Consider the following 20,235-nt stretch of genomic DNA (forward strand, 5'->3'; position numbering starts at 1 on the left):
CGCCTGTCCGGGATCAACGCTGCCTTGGCAGCTGGCGGCCGGGCGTTTCTCGCGAAGCCGCCGCCGCGCCGTTAGTGCCGCAGAGGGGGCACGGTGCAGCCTTCCTGCCCTGCGGCCGTTAGGTATCGTTGCGGACAGCCGCGCGTTGGGCTGCTGCTGGGAGCGGGTGGGGCGGCCGCGGGGGCCGCTCGCTGCCGAGGTGGCAGTTGGCGGCGGCGGCGGCGGCGCGGGCGGGCGGTGAGGTAAGCTAGGGTCTCGGTAGAGGAGAGCCGGGCCTCTGCAGCCTTACCTGTGCTGTGCCTCCCGCAGGAGGAGAGGCTGAGCGGGACCCTCTAAGAGGAACAGCGCGGTTTGTGTCGCTCGTAGAGGATGCGGTGGAACGGGACGGGAGGAGGGGGGGAACGGACGAGCACTCAGGTGGCCGTGTGCCCCGTGTCAGGGCGGTGGTGGCCTGCGGCAGTGCGGCCATCAGCAGGTATGCCGGGGTTCCGTGTGGGGATTTGTCTTCAGGCTCTGGTAAAGTCGGGCTGAAAGCGGCTTCGGTACCGGCCGCGTGCAGCCGCGTGTCGGCTGGTGCCCCCTCAGCGAGGCCGCGGGGCGCGCCGGTGAACCCCGGCAGCAGCGCTGGGCTGGCACCGGCGGTCGCTCCTGGTGCCCGGCCAATGCGGTGTCCCCTGGCAGCACCGCGACAGCGGGAATACCGCAGTTATGTCTGACACACGTAACGGTCACCACGCAGTTTGCGGTGTTCAATGTGGGCGCTTTGCAAGGGTTTTAATATAGAACTGTAGCGGCTGCTTAAGGTCTGCATGCTGGTAAGTTGTGAATGCTTTCTGTGGGTCGCTGCAGAGCTGCTTCATGCTCCAGGATGGGTAGTTCTTGTTCTGATTTCACAGGCACGTTTACCCTTAATTAACGAGTAAGTGCGTTTGAATTGCATACCAAAATTGCATCGCTGCATGGTGGGTTTTTTGTGGTCTTTAACACGATGGTAATAGCTTCCCTCACATTGTTTTCCGTAGAGAATGAGAGTGTATAGTGCTGTGTGTTAAAATCTTGTAAACGCTGTGTCCTGCCAAAATCTTGCGCTTAGTTAGGTATGGAAAGAAATGTATAATCCTTTGCCTTATTGCTGGGGTGCTTCTAGTTCAGATGGTTAAACGAATCGTTTCAACAGTGAAGAAACCATATGTAATATTCCACGTTCCTTTCAGATCAGTTTTGACTGGCAGAAGGAGGTTTTTTTCTGTCAGTGAAGTACGTGGCAAGATCTGTATGTCTCGCTTTCTATCTCAGAGTTCGTCTTTAGATACATCATTGTAGATATGTCATATGCACTTACCAAGACACCACACTCTGTTATTAAAAGGTGGCATATAGTTTTATCTAAGAGGAGGAGACATTCACTACATTTGGAAACTGTTTCTGACGTTCCTGGTGACTGTGCTATGCCTTGTGTAGGCATGCACTGGAAGCAAAGTGTGACTGCTGTGTTTTTTCCCTTTCAGGTTTGCAGGAATCTGATGCCAGTAAATAAAATAACAAGAGAAAAATGTCATTAAGGAAAGGTATGTGCATATGTGTGTGGTTAAGTTTTTAAAATTCTCTTTTGTGCTTTTCTGAGTTTCCCAGTCTTTCTCTGGTTATATTGATGAACTTTTTTCTTCTAAATTTTCAGTGAACATTTCCATCCTTATAGTGGCTGTTGTCATATTTTTGCTAGTTCTTCATCATAACTTCCTAGGCCTCAGTGACTTCTTGAAACGGGAGTTGACAGGTATGTTGGGGTTTATTTTAGTTTGAAAATGAGTGTTTTTTTCAAGATTGGTGGGAAAGCGCGTGCTCTGGCCAGACAGAAAGCACCACGTTGCTGAAATAATGAGTATGATAATGATCAATTGTTTACATAACAAGGTATGATTTTTGTACTTTTTTTTTTGAGTAGATCCCTGTTCTCGTACCCAAGAAATTTCAGCTTGGTGAGCTTGTCTGTTCTTGCTGTCCTTTGACTTTTCTTGGTCAGGAAGCCAGAAGCGAAAGCAGTAAGGGTTCCTCCTTAATGGCTTTAGAAATCATTAAGTTATGATTCAGTTTATTTCGCAAAGCCTTTTAGTTTTCAGGAGACTACTTTTAGGAACTGCATGTGGTCCCACAGAGCCTCTCCATGTCCCCAGTTTACCATTCCTGGGAGCTGTGATATCTAGGTGGCAGTTGCACAGGTGTTTCCCCACAGCAGTGGAATTGGAGCCTGACAGACCTTAACCAGCAATCTGTTGAAGTCAAAGCTGTTGAGTTCTGTCATCAGGAAATTGCAAAGAGAAGGAGAAGCCCAGCTTTGTGAACAGCAGACTACTGCCCACAAACTGCCAAGTCCCTGTTTGCTATGTTCCTCAAATTACCCCAAATTATCTAATATGTAATAATCTAGATCATTTCTTATAAAAACTGTGGGTATAGGTAATGGCATGTTTTTACAGGTGATGTGGTCTTGTAATAAACTTCAATGCTGATCTCCCATTTTCCTATCTGTATACTATGAGTATAAATTTTTTGAGATTTCAGCTTTGAAAATATAGTGTGATCTGTGATCCCTGGAACAAACATGGAAGCTGCACCTCATGCCTTGATCTGCAGTGGGAAGAAATTTGCAACAGTGACTGTAATTTAGAATTTCTGTGTTCTTCATTGGTTCCTACCTTTGAAGAAAGAAAGTGTAAGAAAAAGAGGGAAGGGTGATGTGGAAAAGACTAGAAGGTGGATTGGGTAAATGGGAGGGAAGTCAAATTATAGGCATGGCAGGGGGGTCCAAAGGCAAGTGCAGCCTGCTGTACTTTAAGCCTCATTTTAGTACCTTGTTGTGCCCTGTGTGAATATGTATGGTTAAATGCGTGTAGCTTATATGTAAGTTTTCCTGTTCATGAACATCTCAATTCTCAAGAGCAGGTGCTATGTTTTAAGTGTTTGATACTGGCTGGCATACTGTAATCCACACCTCATCTGAGATATCCAAATGCTTGCATAGTAGAAACAATTGAAGGTGTTGAAAATTTTAGTGTGGTAATAATGTCTGTTTCATTTGCATAGAACAAGTATGTGATGGCCTTTGTACTCCACAGATGCAAATCCATTAGGACTTCAGCCTATAGATTTCATACCTGCAGTTCCCCAGAGGCTGGCAGATGAAAGGAATGATAAGGAGATTTCTGTGGTCATTGCAGCATCAGATGAGAGGCTTGGGGGTGCAATTGCAGCCATGAACAGTATTTACCATCACACCAGATCCAACGTGGTTTTCCATATTGTTGCTTTGAATGATACAGTGGATCACTTGAGGTAATGCTCTTTTCATTAGATTCCTGCAATACTGTAAAACACATAAGTGTGTCTGAGAAGAGGAAGTACGGGCATTCACTGGAACTGCAATCCTTTAAATTGCAGTCCTGTCTGCTGCTGCTTATTGCAGCTTGTTCACAAGGCTGCTGTGGAGACTCCTACAATCATTCCTTCTGGCAATGTTTCAGAGAAGGAAAAGAGCCATCTTTTCTGGTGGGGTTATATCCAACCGGTGGGGTTATATCCAACCACTGGGGTTGGAATTTGTTGGTGGAGAGGTTGTAAAATTTTTGTATTTCTATATTTCATCTAAGCAATTCAAATGTTGGCAATGAATTTTCTCCATTTTTCTAGATTGTTCTTTGATCCTTTTATTCTTACCCATGTCTGTTCACACCAGTGTTTTTTGTGAAGGACCTGTAATAACAGGATCATATTTTTCTAATAAAATAAGAAGCGACCTCATACGTTTCCCATGTTGCAGCTGTGCAGTATGCTGGTAGCGTACATGCTCCTGCCGTCACAGAGGACACCACTGACATCAGCCCTACATAATATCCTATACGTATGTTTGTTGGGTTAGGGAAGTGAGTGGGCAGATCAAGATCAGTGTCACTGTCAAATCAGATCTCTTGTTTTTCATTTGGTCTTTGTCTCATTTACCAAGATCTGTGCCTTTCTTTCTGTTTGCAGGCTGTGGCTAAGTAACAGTGCTTTGAAAAACCTGAGATACCGCATTTTGGATTTTGACCCTCGTGTCTTAGAAGGGAAAATAGAAGTGGATCCTCAAAAGGCAGACACCTTAAAACCAGTGAGGATGATGTTGATTACTTTTTTCAGTTATTAGGTACACAGCCAGAGATCAAAACCAAATCTCTTGCCATAGAAGCAGTCTTTTGTAATGAAATTCCTAAATTTCAGTAAGAGTAAATTTCCAGATAGTGAGATACAGATTTGAAAGCTACCTGTGCATGCCTCATGTCATTTTTTGCTGCTGGCTGCAGTGAAACACAGCAGCTTGCATGTCAAGCATGCTATCACCTCAGAGATACTACAGATTTATGTGGAGAAATAAGAAATTCTAATATAGACCAGTTTTTAAGTCAGTTTATTAATGCACAAATTCATAGGAAACCAGGAACTGATGGAACGTGTTTATTTTAAATAGCTTCTAGGATATTGCTGCCTATTTTACTTCCTTGGTAGAAGTTGTTTTGGGCATTATTACCATAGATAGGCGCCAGGAGTATCAGTCAATTTCACATTAATTTTGGCAATTTGTCATTTAATCCTTCACTTACCTTGCTTTCGTGTTTTCACAGCTAACCTTTGCCAGATTCTACTTGCCCACTTTGGTACCTCATGCAGAGAAGGCTATCTATGTGGATGATGATGTAATTGTACAAGGTACGGGACTTTTTCGTAGCCTTTTGCCACTGGCCTTATGCTGAGGTCAGTATGCCATCTCTTACAGTAACCAAAAACTTCTATTTTGAGCAAAGATGTAGAAACTGTAAGCATGAGTGAGTTGAATTAAACTGTGTGGTTTTATCTGCTGTAGTAGTGGACTGAACAAAATGTCACGCAGCACTTAGTCAGGATTGCTTTTAATTTTTCTGTGCTTGCTTCCGTTTTGCAGATGATATTCTTGAACTTTACAACACTCCTTTGAAACCTGGACATGCAGCTGCATTTTCAGATGATTGTGACTCAATCACCAATAAAGTTGCTGTCCGTGGGGCCGGCAATCAGGTTTGTTTTCTTCTGAATCAGTGTAGCAATACTATAAAGCTCAGGCTGTGGAAACGGGCACTGGGATTTAATGTTCTTGCAGGATGACTTCCAAATGCAGTGAACTAAGAGATTCCTAGACAAATCAATTACTCTGGTGTTTGATTACAAATGACACCTGCAGTTTCTGTTCAGGCACAGTAAAAGCACTTCATATTTTTGCTGTGCTTTATAATGAGGGCAATTCCCAGTGTAGAACAGCAGATCTTAGAACATCAGAGGGAGAATTTTTCATTTGTGAGTGTTTAAAAAAATACTTTTTCTGGGAGGGGTACCATATTAATAATATGATATTATTAAGACTGTGAAGCATTCCTTAAAATATATGGCTTATAAAATCGTATTTTTTTAATGTTAGACCTCATAAGCTTTCTTTCTCTCAGTTTATAGGAAGGGGTATTTGCTACATGAAGTAACACTTATCTGTTGAGAGTTGTGCAAAATTTCTCTTTGAATAGTAATTTGACCATATTCTAGGCTAATTTCTACTCTCTTTTCCCTCCCTCCAGTATAATTACATTGGGTTTCTAGATTACAAAAAAGAAACCATCCGAAAGCTTGCCATGAAAGCCAACACCTGCTCTTTCAATCCAGGAGTTATTGTTGCCAATTTGACAGAATGGAAATTGCAGAACATCACGAAGCAATTGGAGAAGTGGATGGCACTGAATGTAGCGTAAGTACCCTCAATCTGGGGGCTACAGCACATCAGGGATTGGGATATGGTGACCCATATGTACCTGTGTGTAGCTGTGGATACTTTCCACGCAGCTGCAAGGGAAAAATCAACTGATATGGGGCCACATTAACATCCTTTCCCAACTTCTTTTCATCTTCTCTTCTAGAGAGCAACTTTACAGTAGGACTCTGGCTGGCAGCATTACAACACCTCCATTGCTAATCGTATTTTACAAGCAACATTCCAGTATTGACCCCATGTGGAACGTCCGGCATCTCGGTGTGTATGAAACACTTGTGATACTGCTTCCCTGGTGTGTTTTTCCAAGTCTGTAGCTGCACACCTAGTTGATAATGCAGCAAATGGATCTTTGCCCCTCTCTTTTTTTATACCTTGCTCTTTAAAAACCACTGCTTTGCAGTACCATCTTGGTGCTTGTTGGCCTGATTCCTCATGTTCTTTTATTTAACTGCTAGGGGGATAATTCTTGAATTGACCTACTTTCAAATTACTTCTCATTTCCCTTTCATTTTTCCATGTCTGTATTTCCACGTATCTGAAGTGATCCTAGATGTTCTTCCAAGACTGTTGAGAGGAACAGATACTCCTGTCTATGCTGCTACTGGTCAAAGCCCAGTGCTGGGAAAGCTTCCTTAGGTTTTGTTTCCAGTGAACAATACATAGGCTGCCAAATACATCTTGGTATTAAGGGGGTTTTAAAGAACTTTGAGGTTAAGGCAGTACATTAAAATAGATACTGAGACAGGTCAAAGTGGCATTCAGTTGCACCTGTTTTTCACTTTGTCCTGATTTATGCCTCCCACATCACCTCCTTTTTCCGTAAATGATGGTATTTTCCTTTCTTAAAATTCTTTGGTTTGATGTTGATTGCATATTGGTGTTTCTGCTGCCTTTATTTTAGGCACTAATGCTTCTTTTTCAATAAAAGGCTCTACTGCTGGAAAAAGGTACTCTCCTCAGTTTGTGAAAGCTGCCAAGTTGCTCCATTGGAATGGACATTTCAAGCCATGGGGAAGAACAGCTTCATATGCTGAAGTCTGGGAGAAGTGGTATGTTCCTGACCCTACAGGCAAGTTCAGCCTAATCCGCAGACATTCAGAAGCCTATGAAGCAAAGTAGAGTCCATTTTAATAACTGATGGCATTTTCTCAGGAAACTTCTGGAGCCAAGCAGAACTTTGGTGTTTAGCCAACTTGTATTTCAGAGCAGTGCTTTTGCCTTTTGGAGCACGAGGTGAGGCAATAATTCCGGTGCAGTTCTGAAATGCACAGGTCCAAAGGAGACTCACTTGTGCGACAGAAGATGCTACACCATCAGCGCTACAGAAAGCAAGGGAATATGTCCACGAACTAGGCCTTTTATTAGTTCATTTCTGTCTGTTGTGCATTCTGCTGCTCTTTACTACAAGTCTTCTAGAGGAGAAGCTACAGAAAGAAACATTTCTAAGAACAAGATACATCTTCAACTGGTGCTTGCACCATGCAAATCTTGCACAGCAATGTACTGTAATTAAGAGCTGCTTGAGTTTTGTTTTGGGTTCGTTTGTATGTTTTCTTATCTTGTGAAATCCTTTCCTCAAAGAGTCTTTTCTTGCATGAAACATTCTTCTACCCATTTCTGTGTCTTTCCTGTGGAATTCTGCAGAAACAGATTTATTTCTTGAAATATTAATTTTTCAAGTATTACTACACTATGCAAAGTGAAGACTAAATCCGTTTTTGTAAAGTGGTAGAGAAAACTTTGTTCAAAAATAAAAGCTAATTCTAACATGTTGACTCAAACCTCAGGTAATGGCAATCTGATTTTAGTTTTGATCCATGCAGCACGTTTCCTTTGTACTTAAATGCAATAGAAGTGATTGAAACTAAAATTATCTCATCTTTGCAAAAGCAATCTCATTCTAAAATTGTGCCAAGTGTTTACTGTAGGGATCAGGCTGTGTGAAACATTGTTATGAATTGTTGTGTTATTAAGTTCCTCGTAGTTCTCTCAAGAGAGTATGACTCTGCTACAGAAGTTTTTTCCACCGTGCCTTTCCCAGCCTGACCCTTTCAGCTCATCAAGCCGGATTCCTGTGCCCTTTTGCAGTCAGCTGCCCACCACCTTTTCTACAGGTAGGCTGGTTTTTTAATAGTTGTATAGTTTGAGTAGTGGTCATTAGCAGTTGCTGATACATCCCAGCAGCTATCATGCCAACTAGTCCATTTAATACGGGTTTGAACTCAAGCTGTTACCTGTATTCAGTAATACTGCTTGTGAACAGTCCTCAGTATAAGATATTTAGACAAGTCTTTGTGTTAATGCAGTGATGGGCTGAGTATTGCATGGTCTGGTTACACAGGACAGCAGAGACATAAAGGGCTCATTCATGTGTATGAATATGGTTTTAATACTGCTTTATAATTTAAGAGTATTTCCAATTGCTTGACTCGTTGCAGTCACTGCCTATAGTTCTGTCTGTGGTTTGTTACCTACAATTTCTTTTCCTGGGTTTTGATGAAGAACCATTCTTGTCTTGCAGTGGTTATGAGTAACAAAGTAAGTTCAGTTAACAAACTTTGAAAGATTGTACTAGATCAACTGACATCAACTTAATGCTGATGACCAGGCTGTGTTTTAGCAGGCTTAAATAAACTGCATGTCTGTGTCTACACTTGGTGCTTTTTTAAGCTGCCCAGTAGGACTGTGCCTCAACATACATTTAGGGAAAATACAAGTATTTACTGAGGAACACAAAAACCAGACCTTGAAGTTCATAGGAGAAAATCAGATGTATAGGGGGAAGGTGCTTGGTGTCAGGTGTTTATCCTAAATGCTTAATTCAGTGAGCAACTGCAGGGCCTCTTGGGAATTCCCTTGCTATCCCAGTTGTGCTATAGGTTGTCATTGCACAGGGTGATGTTTTGCTTTAGTTATCAGTTGTTGCCATGTATAATAGGTATCATCAGGAAATATGTCTGTTTGAGAGCACTGCAAGAACTTGTTCCCCAGTAAAGACAAATTACTAATATGCCAATCAATATGTACTATACTAATACGTTAATCTATACTATACACTAATAATTGCCCATTACTGATCTCAGTTACCTTTCCCAATGAAGGTTCTCAATATATAAAACAATGCTTAGATAAAACTATTTTTTAGATAAAAATAAGCTGCAAAGCCGCTGGCCATCATATTTGAAAAATCATGGCAGTCAGGTGAAGTTCCCCATGACTGGAAAAAGGGAAATATAACCCCCATTTTCAAGAAGGGGAAAGTGGATGACCCAGGGAGTTACAGAGCAGTCAGTCTCACCTCTGTGCCTGGCAACATCTTGGAGCAGATTCTCCTGGCAGGCGTGCTAAGGCACATGAAAGTCAACAAGGTGCTTGGTGACAGCCAGCAGGGCTTCACTAAGCGGAAATCCTGCCTGACCAATTTGGTGGCCTTCTATGATGGACAGGGGTAGAGCAGTTGATGGCATCTACCTGGACTTGTGCAAAGCGTTCGACACTGTCCCACACGACACCCTTGTCTCTAAATTGGAGAGACATCAATTTGATGGATGGACCACTCGGTGGATAAAGAACTGGCTGGATGGCCGCACACAAAGAGTTGTGGTCAATGGCTCCATGTCCGGCTGGAGACCAGTAACGAGTGGGGTCCCTCAGGGATCGGTGCTGGGACCGGTCTTGTTCAACATCTTCGTCGCTGACATGGACAGTGGGATTGAGTGCGTCCTCAGCAAGTTTGCCGATGACACCGAGCTGTGTGGTTCGGTTGATAGCTGGAGGGAAGGAATGCCATCCAGAGGGACCTCGACACGCTTGTGAGGGGGGCTGATGCCAACCTCATGAGGTTTAACCATGCCAAGTGCAAGGTCCTACACCTGGGTGGGAGCAATCCCAGGCACAGCTACAGGTTGGGCAGAGAAGAGATTCAGAGCAGCCCAAGGAGAAGGACTTGGGGGTGTTGGCTGATGAGAAAATGAACATGAGCCGGCTTCAGTGCGCGCTCGCAGCCCAGAAACCAACTGTATCCTGGGCTGCATCAAGAGGAGCGTGACCAGCAGGTCAAAGGAGGTGATCCTGCCCCTCTACTCTGCTCTTGTGAGACCTCACCTGGAGCATTGTGTGCAGTTCTGGTGTCCTCAACATAAAAAGGACATGGAACTGTTGGAACAAGTCCAGAGGAGGCCACGAGGATGAGCAGGGACTGGAGCACCTCCTGTATGAAGACAGGGTGAGGAAGTTGGGGCTGATCAGCCTGGAGAAGGCTGTGTGGAAACCTCAGAGCAGCCTTCCAGTATCTGAAGGGGGCCTATAGGGATGCTGGGGAGGGACTCTTCATTAGAGACTGTAGTGACAGGACAAGGGGTAACGGGTTCAAACTGAAACAGGGGAAGTTTAGATTGGGTATAAGGAGGAAATTCTTTCCTGTTAGGGTGGTGAGGCACTGGAATGGGTTGCCCAGGGAGGTTGTGAATGCTCCATCCCTGGCAGTGTTCAAGACCAGGTTGGACAGAGCCTTGGGTGAGATGGTTTAGTGTGAGGTGTCCCTGCCCACGGCAGGGAGGTTGGAACTAGATGATCTTAAGGTCCTTTCCAACCCTAACTATTCTATGATTCTAAAACATTTTTGTCTAGCTGAAATAAGTAGTGTTTTCTGGCCAACCTCTACATATGAAAGTCCTACAAGCTTTGTAAAAGCATACTAAAAAGTGACTTAAGTCATGTTCTAGTACAGTGTCTGTAGTCCTTTTAAGAAAAACAAATCTTATGGAGGATAAAAACTTACCTTGAAATTTAATTTCTTCAGCATGACCAGAATTAAAAGTTTAACATTGTTTTTCAAAGAAAAAGGCAAAGAATTTATCTTTTTGAAACATCTTTCTATAAGGCAAAGTGAACAGACTTAAGTCTAATAGGAATTTTTAAAATAGGCTTTAATACAAGAAACAAAGATGCACACAGTCAGTTTCCTAGCCTTATCTAAAATCATCGAGATACACTATTATACACATTATTTGACACAGCAATAATTGTGAATCTTTGCAGCAGCTCTATTATGCAGTATTCCTCCAACTTCTGCCACCACACATGTCCTCATGACTGGTCTGAAAGCCACTAATGAGTCTCCAAACAGTGTCTTCATACACAATTCTTTACACATAGTCTGTATTAAAATCGTAGGCATCATCTTCATCTGCTGTCTTATCCAGGTTGAGCAACAGTGAATTGGACTGTTCGCTTTCTGAGAAAAGAAAATCATGTGTTAGTGAAACCAATGCAAGTTCTAGAGTACAAGAGGCTATACTTCAAGCCAGGGTTTTTAATACAGACCTGCTATTTGCTTTTCTGAATTTGTAGGACTTGTTTGTTTTCCAAGCTTTGTTTTCCTGGAGATCTGAACTTTGCTTTTCTGCAAGACAGAGAGGTCAGATGTGTTTATTCAGACATCACTAATGAAGTCTCCATGAAAATAACACCTAACAGAGACTGCTGACAGTGTGGATGTCCCCTCCTGTAGTTGCTCAGGAACACAATGACCTAGAATAATGTTTATTCTTTAATTAAGCAAAAAAACCAACCCTTATCTCCAGGATTTTTCCTGGTGGCTCCACAGTGCCAACACCTTCTCAGTTTACAGCAGGATACTGACTGGTTAAGTGGTGTCAGGATCTAAACAAGTAGAAGAAGCCTAATGAAACCTGGTTTACCTCTTCGACATCCATTTCTTCTTCCAAATTGTTTGGATCATCGTCACTTTCTAGGAAATCCTCCTCTTCTTCCTCGTCCTCCTCTTCCTTGCTTGTTTCCAAGTTTTCCCACTCTGATGCTTCCTTTATCACTATTGTCCCATTTGCCATACCAGCTGACTGAAAAATTATGCTGTTTGCTGGACTGGGACATTTTAAAGCTGAGACAGAAAAATGGGAAGTGTGTGTTAAGTCACTGATAGACGGTACCGGATGTAATGCCTACCCCAGAGAGGACAGGCATTTCAGGTCAGGGCTAGGAAAAGACAGTCCTGCCCCATCCTTTCCACAAGATGCCACTCCCATGTAAGCAGGTAGAACAAAGGACAATTCTCTGAGAATAGCGTTCCCTAAGACATCTATGGAAGACTGGTAGGAGCTGGAAGACTTGGAATTGGAGCACTGATTGTACTGAGTAAGATGTATTTTGTTGGCCAAATTAGCCACGGTTTATGTGCTCCACAACAGTCTTTACCCCTGTTTTCTGTTTAGGAGGGTTAGTTCAGATGAGCAGAAACTAAGAACTAGCAGGGGTAAGGCAGCACACAGATGCACTGTTCTGTTGCATCTGAATCCATTTCTTTCTTAAAAGGCTCTTATAATTCACTGCATGTTGGCAATGCTCTCATATAAACCCGAGGAGGAATTCCCTTCAAAATCTCCCATTGAACTGACTACTACCCAGTTTTAATGGTAGCAGTGCATTACAGTAACAGTCCTACCTTGAACAGTGTTGTTGTTTTCTTCTTCTAGGTTCTTCAAATTAAAGCATTCTTGCATTTCAGCTATTTTGTCTTCTGTAAGGTATGGTGGCAGTGTCTGAGATTCTGGAGGTTGTGAGTAGTAGCTTATTTTAGCTCTGGGAATATAAAATATCAGCATTAAGAACCAACCAAAGATAACAAATCACTGTAGTTAAAAATAAAACCCAGAGCACAAGCCTCTCAAATTTCTCAACCTAACAACTCATTTATTATCCATTTTACAGCAGTTAAATAGCTATTTAATTTTTGGCTCTGAAGTTGTCAATAACAGATTAAGTGGACAGCCCACTCCTGAGAGGAACAGAAGTGACATGCTTTGCCACCACAAATCATCTGCCTGTAAAATCACGAGCTGTAAAAGCAGCTGAATCATTTGAGCAAGGGAAGTAGTCACACTCAGTTATTGACTCTGAGTTACATTTATTCCCACTCTTATAGTACAGGAACCACTATGAATTCCTACAGAAAATCTGCCACATCTTTGGCCTATGGAAGAGGACTACATGGACTCAGTACATAAGAGGAAGGCAAATTTCCCTAACAGTTACAGCAGAAGTCAGCAAACTGGCTATGGAGTAATGTGCAACATGATTTGATTCCTTCCATGTATCCTTCACTAATTTAGAAAGTTATCCATGGATGGTGTTCTCTGTACCTGTTAGACAATCCATCACTCTTTAGCAAAGTAAAATGTAGCCCCTGCTGTGCTGGATTAACATAATAGAAATGGTGAGCAGCATAAAGCAAAGTTCATAGCATACGTACCCTGTCCAGTCACAAAGAAGTACTTTAGTGATATTCTCTATGTCAGGAACACCTCCCTTTTTCAACATACCCCTTTTCTGAGCCAGTAAAGCTAAAAACTCTTCAGTGTTCTCAAAATCTGGGATACTATAGCGCATAATTACCTAGAGCAGAAGAAAACACTGCATTCAGAAAGAGGTACCCAGTTTTCTCCTAAGGTTTAGGAAATAAAAAGAGCAAATAAAATCAGATTACAATGAGGATGAACGTGCATGTGAAGAGCCATTTTTCTCTTGCACATGGGAGTAAACATTCCAAAGCAAAATGCCTACTTTATCAAGAAATTCATCTGTCATTCACCCATAGTAGTGGGTGTAGAGAGACAGCACACTGGTTTGTGAAAACAGTTATTGCAAAACTGAATGGAAATTAGGCTTAGGTTAATCTACTTGAAACTAGAATGAAATCAGAGTTGGATCTGAAGTCTTTACTGTAATAATAGGAAAGAGTCAGAATATCTTCATTTTTCATTCTATGATGCTGTATTGATGTCTTAAAAGAGTTGTGTTTTTTTTTTTTTAAACAGGAAAGTTACAGGAAAAAGAGCCCCTGGCTGACAGGATCATGGCATGCTGCTTCTGCCTTCCATTCCAAAGGATGAAAGATCACACTCTGTGCTGCCATTCTGTCTGATTAGAAGAAAGCAATGCAAAAGCTACCAGAACTAGCAGAAGTGAAACAAACTTTTGTTACTGATCTAAGAAACCTTGAGAAGTCAAATGCACTGGGAGATGTGGAAAAAGCTAAGAGCTCACCTGCTGTTTATTGCAGTGACTTAGAATTGCACATATTCCTTCAAGCAGATCTGCTAAGTCTGATTCTTCAGTGTCTATGATACTTCTCAAGGCCAGAGCCAGGGCACTGTTGGAGCGATCTGCAATTATACTTGGACTGTCCAACATCTTTGTCTGTTTATCAATGTGCACAATTTGCATGGACCTATTCAGGGAGAAACACACTGTGAACCGATAGGCAATGAAGCAAAGGACTGGTAATGGTGAGGGGTGCAAGACACAAAGCTCAGCGTTGGACTGAATCCACTTCATACAGAGTCAGTTTCAGTGCTTTTTCATCATATGCTTTGCGTAGGACAGAAACCTAAACACACAAAAAGAGCAAGTTTATACACAGTGCTCTCTGTTGACAGCTTGCATCAAACAGATCAATATCTTCCATCCTGGCAAATGGAAATAAGCATTTAAAAAATGCACACAGGGGCGTATTTTGCCCCAGATGGATGGAAATTGTACACGAACAAACGCAAGGTAATCTGAACACAACAACAAACAGGGAAATGAACAGCTTTTATCAGACTCGGCTTACTTGGTAACACCTCTTGTTAAGCCAACGTTGCAAGCACGAACTCCTTTAAGGCTGTTGATTATGCTGCTCTTTCCCACATTAGGGAAACCTGAAGAAAACCACATAAATCCCTGTAAGTAAGAAACTAAGCCTATGTAACACTAATCAAAAATAGTTTCTTTCAGGTGTCTTTGGTAAAGTACATCTTCAGTGTGAGATCAGAGTTGGATCTGAAGTCTTCACTAAAGAAGTAAGACAAAGTGTGTATCCTCATTTCTCACACTGATAATGTAACATCACGTATCGTATCAGATAGGAGGAAGACACCACAAGCTGCATGATACATAACCTGCTTCTCTTGTTGCCCTGATCTCGTGTGTCAGCTAAAGGCTCACACAACATGCCTCTCACAGATCACAGACACTACATACATTTAAATGTAACATAAATCACTGTCAACTAAAGCCTTAGATGAAAGTAAGGGCAATGACAAGAAAGCCTATTAGCATGTCATGTGTTAATTGCTTTACCCTATTTATAATACAGGATACCAAAGCTTTATGGGAGAAAGAAACTCTGCCTGTCTCTCTGAACAACTTACCTACAACCCCAACCTGAATGGCTTTGTTTTGAGTCCTGCCGTACTCTTGAAGAAGTTTCAGAAGGCATTTGGTTCCAAGACATTCACTGGTTCTTGATACATCAACACGTGCACGTCTCCTTGTGGACTGCTCCTGCTACAGGATTCAAAGGCATAAAAAAACCCAGCCATGGAGGAGCTGCTTAGGAAAGTAAATACATATTGCTTAGATTTATTTATCGACTGTAATGATCTCTATTAGGTGAAGACAGGCTGAGAACATTGGAGCTGTTCAGCCTGGAAAAGAGAAGGCTCTGTGGAGACCTCATACCAGCCTTCCAGTATCTGAAGGGGGCCTATAAGGATGCTGAAGAGAGACTCTTCATTAGGCACTGTAGCGACAGGATAAGGGGCAATGGGTTTAAACAGGAGAAGTTCAGGTCGGATATAAGGAAGAAGGTTTTTACTGTGAGGGTGATGAGGCACTGGAATGGGTTACCCAAGGATGTTGTGAATGCTCCATCCCTGGCAGTGTTCAAGGCCAGGTCAGATGGAGTCTTGGGTGAGATGGTTCAGTGTGAGGTGTCCCTGCCCATGGCAGGGGGGGTTGAAACTTGATGATCTTAAGGTCCTTTCCAACCCTGACTGTTCTGTGATTCTATGTTACTGCATTCTTTTAAACAAAAGGAATTAGCTTAAGAAATTGGCTGATCAGTTAAGTTACAATAAAAAGGGTAGCCATCAACTACTAAGAGCAAAAGGAATGTGAACCAACTTATAGGGCTTGTGAATTCAGTTCAGGCTTTACTGCAGATTTGTGGCGCAGCCATGAAATAACCATGAACTTTTAGAAGGTAGAATCTTAAACCTGCAGATTCCCTCAACTTCTTCAGTTGTTTGAAGGATTTCAAAACCTGCTCTGTGTTGCAGTTTCCACACCATTTTGTGGGAGGGTCTGTTTCACTGTGCTGTTATCAGAGCTAAGACGTGTGAAACGTTATGTATTTATATGACTCAAGTAGCATCTTCAAAGAGTTGAGACTAGGACCCAGCTTGCTAATCCTTCTATGCTCCTTATGAAATAATGTCTGGCGATACCTTTATTGATAGCCACAATCAGGATGAATGCAGTAGTACTGCCTGCACCACTTTACCTACACACAGTGCTCTTACCAGAGTCTTGTCTTTCATCAGTGTTGCCGATTTAAAAGCAACTGTTGGAAACTCCTTCTTCAAATAATTCAACCATTTCTCTAAGTTCTCCTTTGGCACTAGATCTGGAAAAAAGAGCACAGTCCTTTCAGTCCTCTGAATCTTAAATGTCACTGTGTAGGGGAAATCTAATGTGAGCCAGAAACAAAGCTGTATCTTGCCCATTTAGTGCGTTCCTTTATGACAAATAATGTTTGGCTGAAAACTCTAGCAAAGTACTGGATATGTTGCCCAAAGACAACCAGTGTTGCAAAAAAATTGTATGTTCTGCCGGAAGTAGAATGTACCAGAGTTACATCTTAGGCCGCTGTATCAGGTTTTTAATGCCGGGATCTTGCTACAAAACTTTGTACAGTAGAATGTGATGTACTCTGAAGGATTATCCCCTCATCCCTGCAAAGGCTACTCTAATACAAAGTTCCCTTTGCTCTTTTTCACTGCTGGTAACTCCAGCAATATCCAGCCTTTTTAGCCAGTTTCACCTTTTCTGTGGACTCTTTCATACAGCAATGGAAGAGAGAAAATACTTCCCAAAGACAAATTTCAAATCCAACTATTGCACTCACTTACTGATCCTTAACTGCCACTGCCTCAGTGGGGACCAGCATGGTGACCTGCCTACTCACCTGTGCTCACAAAAATGTGAAATAGTAAGATCTTTAACTTCTCCCAAATTTGGCTGAACCTGGCCAATGCCTTCAGAAGTTACTGCAAAAGAAATGGGCTAATGTGCGTGCAACTGTCTGCTGTGTTTTCTTAGCAAACTAGACAAAAGGTGGAGGAATTGTGACCCATTCAGTAGGACAGTGAGCTCAGAGTTGGATCTTATGTCTTCAACTGAATCTCAGATTCCCTTAAAATCTTCTTCATAGCTCATGTGCCACAGGACCACAGCGACCAAGTAACAGTCTGAAAAAACCTGTGCCTCTTACCAGTTTTGTTCAGAACCAACACTAGCTTTTTGCCTCCTCCAGAGCAAGTTACAGCTTCCTCCAGTTGAGGACACCGGCAGCCCATTGGATCTCTTGCATCTAAAACCTCTAGAACCACATCTGAGGCCTCAATCACCTAGGTGAGAAAAGAGAAGACTTTCAAATAAGACATGACAGAGCATTTGACAGATGCCAACTCTGGAATAGCTGTGGCTTACAACGGTTACTGTTAAATTTCACAGAAAGGTTGGTGAGGTTCCCTATTAACTGTTCTTGTTGGAGCTCCTTTCCTGTGAACTACACAGCAGAAAAGCTGAAGCAATTGTCATCTTTTTTCCTCCAAAGGCAAGAAATCCTTAGTACCTCCTTTTACTACAAGGACTTTTGATTACTCAGTATGTACTGGCATTGGCCCAAGAAGTCTAATGCCTCAAAGTGCTGAATGTCTCAGTAGCTCACACCAGACAAGACTAAAACCCTCACAGTTACTGTTGTAAAATCCCTTACTTGGGTGTTAAATTTATCACAAGCAACCTTTATAGTCTCCAGCAGCTGAGCAGGAATGCAAAAAAGGAAACTAACAAGTGGTCTCACTGCTGACTCTCATCAAATTATATAAAAATAGCTGGTGTGTCTCACCTTCCTGAGCTCGCTGCAGAATGACTCCTTTGAATTTTTATCCAGCCATTTGTTAGCTTTTGCTTTAGATTTTCCAGAGGATTCCTGAATGCAAATAAAAATGAAGGGGAATCATTTGAGAATTAGTGCATTATACTTGCATGCTTATACAGCATAAATATGTAACACATAACAAACTGCTTAAGAAAATGTAGCTTCAGGATTACTTTTATCAATTCTATAAGCTTTAAAGAATCAAAATCATACCAGACACCTACCTTTCCCTCTGCTTTTTCCTTAATTTTGGCATTCTTTTTAGCTTCGAGCTTCCTCTTCTTTTCATGTTCTTTCTGTCTGTTGAGCTTCTGCTTTTGTTTTAGTTCTTCAAGCTGATTACAAACAAAACCCCAAGCCAGATAAAACGTAGTTGAAGGTGGGAAGGAAGACTGTTCTTTCTCCCTGTTTACTTATTTCTGACCAAAGCTCCTGAGGCAGCTCAGTCAGAAGTCATGGCTGCCCAATGTGACACTGAACTTTTCTTGCATCCTACCCTGAAAAGAATAGTTGCCTTCAATTGCCTCAAAACCAGAGGCCATACAGACCCCCAAAATAACAGCTGTGCAACAAACACATTGCAGCTGAAAAGGGTGGTGTTCTCACGTCACATTACACCATGCTGCAGATAGCAGATCCCTGTTTTCTGTATAATCGCATAATGCCAAGACTTAACATTCTGATGGGATATCTGTGTATCTCAGCCTCACAGGCAACTTGGATCGCCTCAGAAATGACGTTTCCAGCGTGTTTATACACACGGTGATAAAATGGAGGTTAAAAATAAAAGAGCAAATTGTTACACACTCTATAATGCTGGAAGTAAATACAGGATCATCTGCAGTCAACCACGAGTGCACCTCTGGGTGCGCACATGCGCATACAGAGGCACACAGAGCTCTCTGGAAGACAGGAATGGTCTCGGTTCTTGAACTCTTTACCACAAACTATATTTTACCCTCTGCTTTCTTTGCTCTGCTTCCCGTAGAAGCTGTTCCTTAAACGGTGCAGCACTAGGAACACCAGGATCTTTCTTAGGCTTTTTGCGTCCACGTTTCTTGGCCTCCTTCCTGACTTTTCGGTGGTGTTCTCTGATCTGAGGACAGGAACAAGAATATTTTCTCAGTCTAAGGAAAAAAGAAAGGGGGATGTATCCCTCCTATTTACAGATAGTAAGAACCGGTACGTTTCTGATTTAGACTGAAGTGTTTATAATGCCTCATCACAAAGCTACACTTGAACGTACCAGCCCAAAATAATGCAAAACGCAAAAAATGGACGCTCTTTCCTACATCATCCCCGGGCCAATGGTAACCGGAAAGGTAACTCTCCGCTACAGCCCAGGCTCCGTGGACATGCAATGTAACATCCTTATTGCGTACACGTTTCTGTAGTAGCTATATAATAGTTTTATATATATATATATATATATACACACATAGCTATACATAGTTTTAGAACTTAAATCCCCCCTTTTGCCGCTGAAGTAGTCAGCGGGGAGCCCCCCCAGCCACAGCCTCCTCCCGCTCCGAGGGCTCCGCACGGCCCGGGGCCGCCGGTTCTCACCTTCTTCTGGATCTTGTAGCGCTTGTGGCATGTCAGCCTCTTGCTCGCCTTCCTCAGCTCTGCAACGCACCGCGCCCGTCAGCGCCGGCTCCCCGCGGCCCACCCGCCACCACCGCCTCCTCCAGCCCCGGTGTCCGATGCCGCCGCCATTCGCTCGGCCACGTGCAGCCGGTACCGTCCCCCCGCTCTCCACTCCCCCCCCCATTCCCGGTGTCCCGGGCCGCCGCCCGCCCCCGCTCCCGCCGCTCACTGGGCCGCTTCATGACGCCGCCGGGCCGCGCTCAACCGCTGCCGCACGTGGACGGCCCCGCTCCCTCCTCCGCCCGCCTCCCGCCGGCGGGCGCTGCCGTAAAGCGAAGCGGCCCTTCCTCGCCGGAGGTGTCGCGCGAGCTCGGAGCGTTTGGCGACCGGGAGGGCTTTGCGGCAGCGGAGGGCTCGGCGCTACGGAGCGGCGGCGGCGGCGGCGGCGGCGGCACCGGTCGTACCGGTGGCAGCGGTGGCGGGGCGGGCGGCGGAGGGCGAGTACGGCCGCGGCTGTCGGAGGCGGAGCGGAGCCGGCTGGGTGAGCGGGGCGGCGCCGGGGTCGCGCAGTCGGGGCGGCAGGGCCGAAGCCAGGAGGCCGCTGCCTCCCTTTGTGTGGCCGCCGCGGGGCGCGCAGCAGCTCCGCCGCAGCGGGCCCCGGCCGGGCCCGGGAGCTCCCAGCCCCTCCGCCTTGTCCTGTCACCTCCCTGTTCCCCGCATCCCGCCGCGACCCCGGCCCTACCACGGCCCCCGCGTTGTCTCTGTTCCTCTCCGCTGTGGGGACCGTGCTGGCCCCGGTGTCTCCCTCCGCCGTCTC

The 20,235-nt window shown here is 43.8% G+C and overlaps 3 protein-coding genes and 4 non-coding genes across 13 annotated transcripts in view; 2 read left to right on the forward strand and 5 right to left on the reverse strand.

The window, feature by feature from the left end:
• Positions 1 to 624: 624 nt before the first annotated feature.
• Positions 625 to 7,610, forward strand: GLT8D1 (glycosyltransferase 8 domain containing 1). 2 transcript variants are annotated; one of them, XM_061458352.1, is made up of 10 exons: positions 625 to 745; positions 1,517 to 1,568; positions 1,679 to 1,777; positions 3,117 to 3,333; positions 4,027 to 4,144; positions 4,656 to 4,740; positions 4,973 to 5,085; positions 5,634 to 5,800; positions 5,970 to 6,082; positions 6,753 to 7,610. In XM_061458352.1, exons 2-10 carry the CDS (start codon positions 1,553 to 1,555, stop codon positions 6,941 to 6,943), a joined length of 1,119 nt encoding a protein of 372 aa, XP_061314336.1. In that variant the 5' UTR covers positions 625 to 745; positions 1,517 to 1,552; the 3' UTR covers positions 6,944 to 7,610. The 2 variants fall into 2 exon arrangements, with proteins under 2 accessions (XP_061314336.1, XP_061314335.1); XM_061458351.1 differs by lacking the exon at positions 625 to 745 and having other exon boundaries at positions 1,424 to 1,568.
• A 3,205-nt stretch (positions 7,611 to 10,815) lies between these two features.
• GNL3 (G protein nucleolar 3) lies at positions 10,816 to 19,737 on the reverse strand. Its single transcript, XM_061458353.1, has 15 exons — positions 19,648 to 19,737; positions 19,398 to 19,456; positions 18,790 to 18,927; positions 18,056 to 18,166; positions 17,799 to 17,882; positions 17,160 to 17,295; positions 16,189 to 16,292; positions 15,037 to 15,172; positions 14,457 to 14,544; positions 13,889 to 14,072; positions 13,095 to 13,237; positions 12,288 to 12,424; positions 11,527 to 11,726; positions 11,150 to 11,228; positions 10,816 to 11,060 (listed from the first exon to the last, which is right to left on the reverse strand). The coding sequence occupies exons 1-15, from the start codon at positions 19,658 to 19,660 to the stop codon at positions 10,972 to 10,974; spliced, it is 1,701 nt and encodes a 566-aa protein (XP_061314337.1). The 5' UTR covers positions 19,661 to 19,737; the 3' UTR covers positions 10,816 to 10,971.
• LOC133271935 (small nucleolar RNA SNORD19) lies at positions 13,527 to 13,602 on the reverse strand. The gene has a single exon (XR_009744300.1). It is a non-coding gene; the product is annotated as a small nucleolar RNA SNORD19 (small nucleolar RNA).
• On the reverse strand, positions 14,144 to 14,221 carry LOC133271937 (small nucleolar RNA SNORD69). The gene has a single exon (XR_009744302.1). It is a non-coding gene; the product is annotated as a small nucleolar RNA SNORD69 (small nucleolar RNA).
• Positions 14,641 to 14,714, reverse strand: LOC133271936 (small nucleolar RNA SNORD19). The gene has a single exon (XR_009744301.1). It is a non-coding gene; the product is annotated as a small nucleolar RNA SNORD19 (small nucleolar RNA).
• LOC133271934 (small nucleolar RNA SNORD19) lies at positions 17,027 to 17,102 on the reverse strand. The gene has a single exon (XR_009744299.1). It is a non-coding gene; the product is annotated as a small nucleolar RNA SNORD19 (small nucleolar RNA).
• Positions 19,738 to 19,867: 130 nt separating the features above from the next.
• PBRM1 (polybromo 1) overlaps positions 19,868 to 20,235 on the forward strand; it is a 66,300-nt gene continuing 65,932 nt past the window's right edge. For 2 of the 6 annotated variants that reach the window (XM_061458356.1, XM_061458357.1), the window contains exon 1: positions 19,868 to 19,959. The gene's annotated coding sequence lies outside the window, so the exon portion shown is untranslated. The remainder of the gene's footprint in view (positions 19,960 to 20,235) is intronic. The other 4 variants (XM_061458354.1, XM_061458355.1, XM_061458363.1 and 1 more) reach the window with 3 other exon arrangements.

Source organism: Pezoporus flaviventris, unplaced genomic scaffold (genome assembly GCF_033815535.1).
Source record: "Pezoporus flaviventris isolate CSIRO_AGI_PZ_B2104156 unplaced genomic scaffold, CSIRO_AGI_Pfla_v1 ptg000026l, whole genome shotgun sequence".
NCBI lineage: Eukaryota > Metazoa > Chordata > Aves > Psittaciformes > Psittacidae > Pezoporus > Pezoporus flaviventris.

Coding starts and splice junctions, on each gene's coding strand:
- GLT8D1 (XM_061458352.1), top strand. Junction 4,741..4,972: donor TGATGATGTAATTGTACAAG/GTACGGGACTTT, acceptor TCCGTTTTGCAG/ATGATATTCTTGAACTTTAC. Junction 5,086..5,633: donor TCCGTGGGGCCGGCAATCAG/GTTTGTTTTCTT, acceptor CCCTCCCTCCAG/TATAATTACATTGGGTTTCT.
- GNL3 (XM_061458353.1), bottom strand. Junction 13,238..13,888: donor GTCACTGCAATAAACAGCAG/GTGAGCTCTTAG, acceptor CTTCTGCTCTAG/GTAATTATGCGCTATAGTAT. Junction 12,425..13,094: donor CTTCTTTGTGACTGGACAGG/GTACGTATGCTA, acceptor TTATATTCCCAG/AGCTAAAATAAGCTACTACT.